We start from the raw sequence: 10,660 nt of genomic DNA on the forward strand, positions 1-10,660 counted from the left end.
ATTGTATATGACTTTTTGTTTTATGCATTCATTCATTCATTCATTCTGGTTTGATGGATTAATTAACCGTTGACTGTTATAAAACCGTTAACTTTTTTATTTCATTTATAAACTTTTATTTTGGAAATAACAAGAGTCCTTCTCGACGCCGGAAGTACACACACACACTGGGCGCTCACGTTGCTTTTCTGCAATGGACACCGTACATGCTCGTTTCAAAGAGAAAGTCGGTGAAGTACTTTTACCCGGAGATGTGTTTTCATTCAGATTGCCTGAGGATGGAGATGGTGATGTTAATATCAAATCCGAAAAGATAATATGCGGTCCAGGGCTCCGGAGAAACGGAGAGGAAGTTCAAGTGTGTAAAAGTGGAATTTTGCGGCATAAACAGCCAAATCTGTACTGGATAGACTCTCAGCAGAGACGGGTGAGGAACTGGACTAACACACCAATAACCTTTTGTGCACTTATTATTTTAAGTTGGCTAAGGTTTGTTCTGTTTTAGGACAGTACTGGAAATTGAGACATTTTGTAATTTCTCTCTTTATTTTTTCAACAAATGCCCAATGATCATGATCATGCATTGCATTGCATTACGTGTGTGTGTGTGTGTGTGTGTGTGTGTGTGTGAGAGAGAGAGAGAGAGAGACAAACAAAAATACATAAATCTGGCCCAAATTAAGCTGTCACACAGTAGGAGCTAACGTTAACTAGATTTGAACCAACTAATTTAGTAGGCTATTAGTCATCTGTCATCTGGTTTGTACATCCTCAAGCTGATCCTTATTTCTTCCAGTATGTACCAGCCAAGGGTGAAAGTGTGATTGGCATTGTGATTGCAAAGTCTGGAGATATCTTTAAAGTGGACGTGGGAGGAAGTGAGCAAGCATCTCTCTCGTACCTTGCATTCGAGGGAGCTACCAAGAGGAACAGGCCTAATGTGCAGGTACTTGCTTATATGAGCACTCTTACACCCCACTCAAAGTAATAATTCACACTGTTTGCATTGCATTATGATTGTACACACTGATAATGCGACTTTGTTCTGCAGGTTGGAGATCTGGTGTACAGCCAGTTCACAATTGCAAACAAGGATATGGAGCCCGAGCTGGTGTGTATAGACAGCTGTGGCAGGGCCAACGGGATGGGGGTGTTTGGAGCTGATGGGCTGCTCTTTAAAGTATCTCTGGGACTAGTGCGCAGGTTTGTGATTTGTCCATGTAATACAGCTTTGTGATCTATACACTTCCAAGCTTAGCTTACTTAAAGTCGGAAGCTGCGATAGTTCTTTCCTATTGTGATGTACAGTACAGGTCAAAAGTTTGGAAACATTACTGTTTTAAATGTTTTTGAAAGAAGTTTCTTCTGCTCATCAAGCCTGCATTTATTTGATCAAAAATACAGAAAAAAATGGAATATTGTGATATATTATTACAATTTAAAATAATTGGTTTTCAATTTATTATACTTTAAATTATCATTTATTTCTGGGACGCAAAGCTGAATTTTGAGGATCATTACTCCAGTCTATCACATGATCCTTTAGAAATCATTCTAATATGATGATTCATTATCAAAGTTGGAAACAGTTCTGCTGCTTAATATTTTTTCATAACCTGTGATACTTTTTTAGGATACTTTGATGATAAAAAAAAAAAATAGAAGCAAATAAAAAAAAAAATAGAAATATTTTGTAACAACAATATACACTATTGGTCAGTAATTTGGGGTCAGTAATTTTTTTTCTTTCTTTTTTTGAAATAAATCAATACTTTTATTCAGCAAGGATGTGTTAAATTGATAAAAAGTGTTAGTAAAGAAGATTTATATTATTAGAAAATATTTGTTTATTTTGAATAAATGCAGTTCTTTTTAACCTTTTATTCATCAAATATATTAGGCAGCAGAACTGTTTCCAACACTCATAATAAATCAGAATATTAGAATGATTTCTAAAGGATCATGTGAAAGACTGGATGTCACATGTGACACTGAAGACTGGAGTAATGATGCTGAAAATTTAGCTTTCATCACAGGAATAAATTCTTTTTTAAAGTATATTCAAATAGAAAACTATTATTTTAAGTTGTAGTAATATTTCACAATATTAGTTTTTTTTCTGTATTTTGATCAAATAAACGCAGCCTTGATAAGCATTAGAGACTTCTTTCAAAAATATAAAAAAACGTAATGTTTCCAAACTTTTGACCTGTACTGTATATCTGAGAGAAACGGCTTCTCAAACAGGAAAAAATTGATTTGATTTAGTCCATTGGGGATTGGTTGGATGGTTATGGTTTGCTATTGCTATGATCACATGGGAGTGGCCCTCACGCCAGTAAACGTGTCATCAGAGAAGAGAAGAGATGTCGCTGCAAGAAGGAAGGGAAGACATTTTATTAAAGATTATGAGGGCACATGAATCCATTTAATAAATATAATAATTAACACTGTTATTATTTCATAACGTTTAATGTACAACACTGAGGTGCAAATTGTACCTGCCCCTATTTAAATAGCATATAACTACTATTTACACTTACTGCAAAGAAAATACTGGTATTTTACTCAGTGTAAATAGAATCTATTGCTAAGAAAATATGCTATTTTCACTTAGTGTAAAGAATGTAGTTGCTATTTACACTTAGTTTAAATAGCATTTATCGTGATTGTGCAAATAGCCGCTGCCTAAAAAAATGACATGCACTGATAAATCGCTTAATAAATACTCCAATTAAATATCCATAAAAACAAGAATTGTCCATTTTGATTTCATGGTTAATTAAAAAGCTAAAAAAAACTGTTTTTTCTTCTCATCAGACTTCTGGCTCCTCAGAGTGAAATAGTGAAGGACCTGGAGAAGATTTTCCCCTTTGAGCTGGTTGTTGGAATGAATGGCAGAGTGTGGGTGAAGGCAAAGACAGTTCAGCAGACGCTGATAGTGGCCAATCTTCTGGAGACATGCGAGAACATGACCTCTCAACAGAGACAGACACTATTCAGGAGAGTGGCAGAGGGCTCCCTCTAGAGGACATAACAAAGATCACTTTTCCCAGAACACAACTGGTGCCACACATGCTCAAAGGGTTAGTTCACCCAAAAATTTAAATTCTGTCATCCTGAATGAGTTTCTTTCTTCCTTGAACACAAAAGAAGATATTTTGAAGAATGTTGGTAACCAGACAGTTGACTGACTTCCACAGTATGAAAAAAAATCCCATGGAAGTCAATGGCTAATGTCAACTGTCTGGTTACCAACATTCTTCAAAATATCTTCTTTTGAGTTCAGCAGAAGAAAGAAAGTCATATAGGTTTAGAACAACATGAGGGTGAGTAAAATCATGACAGAATTTACATTTTGGGGTGAACTATCCCTTTAAAGTACCCGTCATCAGTTTTCAGATGAACAATGGGTAAAGCCTCTGTGAATGTTCAAAATAATAGAGCCCATAATGGAAATCTGTCCAGTTTTGAAGACCAAACAAGTGACTTTGGATATTGGAGTGTTCACCCTGTCTGTCCACCATAGAAGAGAAGTCATCATTTCTCTCAAAACAAATATTTTTGCTTTTATTTCTGCAAAAAAAAAAAATGTTTATAGTTTAAAATGAATAAAACCTTGGTAAAGCAGTTAATGAAAACTGTGTTTTTTTGTAGTGATTAAAAAAGTCTTCATGATTTCTGTCTGTTTCTTCCAGAAGGGGGCACTTGTTCTACAATTTCTTTAGCTGGCTTGCGTTTACAAAAGTTGCTGATTTACTGGTAGTTGCAGGAAATGACATGATGTTTGTACAAGGGGAACACCATGACTGTAACAGTGTCATTTTATATCCAGTTATCCCTTAATCCCTTTATTCACAGGCGGATTGACCATTAACAGTTACTCTACAGCAAGGCTATTGTCTCAGTGATATTTCAGTGATAAATTTGAAGGCTAGATCTGTACTTCCTTAAGTTGTGTTCATTGCATCAGCATTTACAACACAATTATATAAAAGACGAAAGTCCCCAAATCCTTGTATCGCACATGTCCTCTGCAACCAACTGTTTTCAAATGTTTTTTTTGAACCCCTTTCACTTTTTATTTGATCAGAAATAGTGAAATATTACGACTTATAAGATCTGCTTTCTATTTGAATATATTTTAAAATGTAATTTATTACTGTGATGTTAAAGGCGAACTTTCATCATCATTTCTCCAGTCTTCAGTGTCACACGATCCTTCAGAAATCATTCCAATATGCTGATACGGTGCTTTTGTGGAAACCAATACCCTTTTTTCAGGGTAAATAGAAAATTTAGCATTCATATGAAATAAAAAATGTTTCAATGTATAAGTATTTACTGTCACTTAGTTTAATGTATCCTTGCTGAATACAAGTATTCATTTCTTCTCTCACATTTTATCCGCAGCATCTGTCACTTTCAGTGACATTTTACCTCAAAATTCGGAGTAATTCCTGACCCTTACTGCACATTATTAAACTTTTAACATGACTTTTTGCCAAATATATAAATAAAGGGGCATGAAATATTAACATCGGATGAATTATTTATTATTTAATGGTCAGTTGCTTAGAGGTCAATATACAAATATATTTGACTGCAGGATGCTACAATCCACCAGTGTGTACATAATGCTTATTTAGACAAGCATTTATGGTTTGATTAGGAGGGAAGAACTGATGAAGCAACACAGCCAGATGCTTAATGAATCTGGCCATGTAAACTTTAAGGTCCCATGGGCTCTGAGTTTCAGGTCTCGTAAATGAATCTGTAATGTGCTGATCAACATGGAAAGATGTGTCTGGGCACGTTTTCCTCATTGGTTGACTGATTTATGCAGACGAGCTTCCAAGGCATTACCAGGGGCATGGAAGATTTTAGTCACTGCAAGAACAATGTATTTGAGCTTTGATTCTATAGAACACAAATCTGACTCGCATTAGATGTGCAAAGACTGTAGGCTAGCTTTTCTGGTTTGTAAAATAAGTCTGACCTGATCTGCAGATATTTGATGCATGACGCATTCTCATGTCTTTACCGAACATGGAAAAAGTATGTGATTAATGTCTGAAAGCTTTCTGTTCATTAGCCCACAGCAGGAGAAAAATGTTTTTTGTATTGTTTAAGCCAGGGGTGCAACAATACCTGACTTCTATCCTGACTAAACATAACTGAACCAGATAATCAAGTTAATCAGGCTCATTTGAAATTTGGTGCAGTTGGAACTATTCTCTGAAGGGCGGTGGCCATCCTGTGTTTGTCAATTATTGCTGCTTGAAAAGCAGATTTTGACTGGTTTATGTGGATGATTAAAGCCAAGGTGTATGTGTTTTATGCTGCAGGCATTTTACATACAGGTTCTGCACATTCCTTCCCACACTGTAAAGTATTCGTGGGTCCAAAATGAACCTGTTTAGACGAGCACTTCTTGAATTCCTCTCACTTCATGAATCAAAACACGTGTGGCAGGTGGGCTTTCTTTGCTTTCAAATGTAAAAAAAGGCTATGACATGCAAAAGGTCTTGCTTTCATACAAATTCACTTGACAGTCAAATGAAAGCTGAAATAGAGATTTGCATAATAGGAAACATTGACGAATTTAAAGGGATTTGTTCACCAAAAATGTCAATTCTGTCTAGCCTGCCTTAATCCAAACTGTATTTTTTTTTTCCTTTTCTGTATAAAGCAAGACAAGTTAAAATTTATTGCCCACTATACTTTCCTGTCTACTAAACTGTCTTACAAATAATGGGTGGAAACTGAAATAAAATTACACATAATAATACACATATTCTAATATTTTAAATATCTTAAAAAATGTGTTTTCCTCAATAAGAGGAAGCAACATTTTTAATAAACAGCCAATGTAGCAATTCTATTAATTTGATGTAAATTTTGTAAAATACAATGAAAAACAAATCTAGAGACGGTTTTTTTTTATTAATTAAAATAATAATGATTTTTATTCATCTGCACCGATACAAAAGCTTCACACAAAGACTTCTGTAAAATAAATTCTGAGTGACAATAAAAACAAATCTTTGAAATCGAATGAGTTTTGAATCAATTCACTGAAATGGACAAAGGATTGATGCAAAAGTTGCAAAAAATAAATTATTTTTGTTACTTAAATGTAAAAAATAGCTTATATTAATGTCCTCATATATTCAAGCACATGGAAGAAACAATAAGTATAATGACACAGTCTTTAGGGAACTGAATATTGTATCAATATTGTAATTGTAATCCTATAGTCACCAAAGGGATCATGATAAGGCATACTGTATTGTGAATACTTTGAATAGAGAGTCATGTGTCTTTAGATTTTGACTTTCTTCTAAGTAACTTTTGTTGTCCACGAAAAATAAAACTGCATTTGAGTTTCAAGCGAGGGAATTTAAATTTTTTGGAGCACTATCATTTTAAAATGATTCTCTTCTCTCATCTCGGATCATTGAAAATCACATATTAATCCGGGGAAATAGTCAGATGTGCAGGACGCTTCAGGCTAGGTGAGAGAGTGCAAAGATTTCTCTCTTTCTCCATCTGCCACTGTCTTTTGCGTCTGCATATTCCATGAATGTGCATTTAACGCTTCTCCAGGGGCCTGAGCCCACGAGCAGCTCTGAATCATGGGCCGTGCGCTCGGTGCCAAAAAAAATATCCCTGCCGAGGAAAGAGCATTAGCCAAACACTCTCTCGCAAGCAGAGAAAACGCTGCTAAACCTTAAATAACAAACACAAGCTTGACACTGACGACCCTGTTGTCTGAGTGGACACAATGGCTCTGGTGGCTTTCTATGCACATATTCGGAATATTGACCTTTAGCACGTCACAATCACATGTCATTATCTTTAGTTTGATGTTAGTCATGATTTAATGTGTGTTCCCTTAAAAGTGTGCTAAGATTGCACAATATATGCGGTAAGAGCCTGAATAACCGGCTGAATACCCTCCCTTCGCTGGGAAAAGCTTTCGTCATGCTCTCGCTGGACATTTGCCTGTGCAGAGCTGCAGCTGTCCAGCCTCAGTTGTGGTCATGCTTCCCAGAATCCTCTTCCTCATCTCTCTCAAAGCGCTTCGTTACCTCCTCCACCTCCTCACCTCCCTGCTTGCCAGAATCTTCCACTGAATACTTACCCTAAAGTGCAAACAGATGTCCCTCAACAAATTGGATGCATCTCTGCTTCTCATTAGCTCTTACAAGGTTGGCTGGATCAAAGTCGGTTTGGCCTCTGTATTTACTGTACATAAACACATAGCAAATCTGAACATGGAAACTGATGTGGATTGGATGGTTGGGCACAAACCCTGAAATTTTCATACTCACTTTTACATACACAGCCCTTGGTTATTTTGCCCTGAGAGTATGATTTAGTTAGATAAATCGATGGTATACTAATGTATGAAAACCTACCTCCCTAACAACTCCAGATGTCACAAAACAGCAAGTGACTAAACATAGCAACAAAAGCAACAATAAAACAACGTACAAGAAAACAGTGTAAAATGCAACCGTATCATGTGTTCATTAACTATTATTAATTATTCATGCCCCAGGGCATGATGGGAACACTAGTATCAGAAAGTTGAGTAGGTTTTATACTTCATTTTATAACTTTGAAACTTACTCAAAGAATAATTGTAAACATAAACAATTCCAAGTAACTTACAAGTTGCTTTGGTTTTTACACGCTTGAATTAAGTAGCCTACTAATATAGAATTTACTTTTTTATATTCTTGCCTGAACTAACTTATTTAATGTAGAAATTCAATTAGTTTTTTTTTCTGTAGCATTTACTTCACACAGAATCATTTTTAGGCAGCGGCTATTGCAGTAAGTGCAAATACCAATATGCTATGTACACTAAGTGCAAATAGCACACATTTACACTATAAGTTTAAATAGCAATATATTCTATTTACACTAAGTGAAAATATATATTTGGGCAATAGGCTAAGTGTAAATAGTATTAGATGCGATTTATAAATATAAATAGTGGCAGATTCTATTTGCACCTCAGTGTTGTTTTTATATTAAAACGGTATGCAATAATATCATAGAACGTACATTATTATATTTATTACAATTATTTAATTCAAAGATTTTCTTCCTAAACGCCATCCAAACTGATATTCGATGGGAAAAGGAAGAAGAATGAGTTCGGAAAAAGTGGATTCGAACTCCTGTCAGTGCGCATCAGAAGGTAATGCCACCCCCCCACTCCCCCCACTCCCCCACTCCCCCCACTCCCCCACTCCCCCCACTCCCCCACTCCCCCCACTCCCCCCACTCCCCCCACTCCCCCACTCCCCCACTACTGCTTGAATCAGATCGGTTTCATTTGTCATTTTCAAACTGACAATGGTGGCGGAGTTAGTGTAAATAACTTCTGCCAACACATGCGCTGGTATTTCATTTGGTTTTATTCGACTGTGATGCTTTTGGAATTGTCTATGTGTTTTATATGAATTATATTATTTTGGTTCTTAAAGCTGTCCTTGAGTTTGGGAAGCGTGTTGTGGCCTACATTTAACATTGTTACTGTGGTCTGGTTTGTTGGACTCAATTGTTGACAGAGGTGACACAGTATGTTGATTTTTCCTTCCTGGTGATAGGTATTTGTGGCTAAAACTTCCCAGTTGAATTTCTGTTCCCTGAACCGGGACTTTTTGCCTGCTTGGAATTCAGACAGGACATATGGGTCTCAGAGCAGAGGCCTCCGTATTTTAGGACATGTCAGCCAGGTGGGTCGGTTTCCTGCAGCAGGCGCTCAAGGTCGCCTCAATCCCACACAGGAAAAAGAAATGCCTACTCATAGTCTGTTTATATCAGCATTAATATAGCCGAGTTCATTAAATCTCAGGAACGTTTACACGTTGCCAGCTAACTTGATTATATGCCATGCAACCTTAGTTTTCAGGACTGCTGTTTTAGGTGTGGAAAACTCAACTGGTGTCTAATGCCAGAGCAATTCAGATTCGTAGTCTGAACAAATTTAAACAATTCTCAGACATTTAATAAAGGCAACAATGCATTAGGCCTATGTAAAGTATCAACGCTATCTCACGACCAATGCATACGAGTGATAAAAAAGGTGGCTAATTCGTACGACCTCACTCGTACGAATTTGTACGATTTGACTAAACCCACGTAATGGGTAGGTTTAGGGGCGGGGTCAGGGGTAGGTCATTCGTATGAATTCATACGAATTGGGCAATTCGTAAAATATGTATGATTTAGCACAAATCTTACTAATTCGTACGACTGAAGTCGTATGAATTAGCCACCTCGTGGAGTTCGTACGAACTGCCTTGACACGCTTACGTTCTCAAGGCAGCTGTGTTTTAGCCTACACTGAGGAGGAGTGACTGCATCAAAACAGCTCTTGTGGAGGAAAAGATCCTTTTTCTTTTTGGACCAGACCAAAATACAAGCTTGGCAATTCTGTGAATGTATGTTAGAGACATTTGATAAAACACTACAGAAGCGTCCTGCCTTAAAGTTTACTTGTGTTTATTAGGCCTACTTATTACAAAAAAAAAAGGACTTTGACTAAATATTTGGGGTTTCAAGTATGATATCGCATACTAAAATATAAATTTCCCAGAGATTATTCTGAAAAACACAGTTAAATCAAACTTAGTAGCCATCTAACTACAAATCTTCAACTAAATGAATCTTCACAGCAATAAAATCAGGCATTTAGAGAAACAAGCAGCAGACACCATAAATTATACTCTCCCTCAAAATCAACATAGCTGTGTATAAAAGTCACCAGTGCAATCTGACTGGTGCAGAAGCAAAGACGTGTGCTTGAAGATGAATCTTGAGTAAACTGCAGATTTCTAGCCTTTCTATCGGGATAAAGATCTAATTCAAACCTAAGTAAACTAGGGTGCGGTAACATGACAACAATGTATTAAACGGAAAAGTTTTTCATTTTAGTTTTTCCGCGTAGTTGACAACATGTCAACCATGGCGTAATTTTCTGTTGAGCAAAGGAATCATGTGAGATTTATGTCATCATCCACACAAAGGCTAAAAAAGTGGCTTTAATCTAGTAAAACTTTTTTACTCTAGTTTTTTTTATATAAAGGCCACCAATATAATACACCAATCCAATAATATACTTTCTGGCTGATAGCCAAAATGATAGACAGTTATGCTGTTTAATAATCATTTTTAAAATCAATAATATTGCTCTTATTTTTAAATATTCTTTTATTTTATTTGATCAGAACAAGGTACATGGAAAGTATTCAAATTGCACTATTTTTAAACAGCTTTCATACTAATGTTCATATGTATTTGATTTTTACAGTAGAAAATATGGCTTCTTTAAACTTTTTTTAAATAATAAATAACTTTCAAAACCTGCATAAGGAAGTGTATACTATAAATAAGTTTCCCTGAAATTATTTGCTTTCTATATAAGCAATCAGACTAGTACAGATCACAAAAAAAACCACATTTTTAAACACACACACACACACACACACACACACACACACACACACACACACACACACACACACACACACACACACACACACACACACACACACACACACACACACACACAACAACAACAACAACAACAACAACAGCAACAAAAATGATTAAAAACGCTCCATTATGCTGCTAGGCC

The 10,660-nt window shown here is 36.1% G+C and overlaps 1 protein-coding gene across 1 annotated transcript; it reads left to right on the plus strand.

Annotated features, from left to right (window-relative positions):
* Positions 1–150: 150 nt before the first annotated feature.
* Positions 151–4,333, plus strand: exosc3 (exosome component 3). The gene is made up of 4 exons (XM_081381950.1): positions 151–427; positions 797–946; positions 1,052–1,203; positions 2,821–4,333. Exons 1-4 carry the CDS (start codon positions 194–196, stop codon positions 3,026–3,028), a joined length of 744 nt encoding a protein of 247 aa, XP_081238076.1. The 5' UTR covers positions 151–193; the 3' UTR covers positions 3,029–4,333.
* Positions 4,334–10,660: the final 6,327 nt, after the last annotated feature.

The sequence above is a fragment of the Scardinius erythrophthalmus genome, assembly GCF_964197995.2.
Source record: "Scardinius erythrophthalmus genome assembly, chromosome: 13".
NCBI classification, from domain to species: domain Eukaryota; kingdom Metazoa; phylum Chordata; class Actinopteri; order Cypriniformes; family Leuciscidae; genus Scardinius; species Scardinius erythrophthalmus.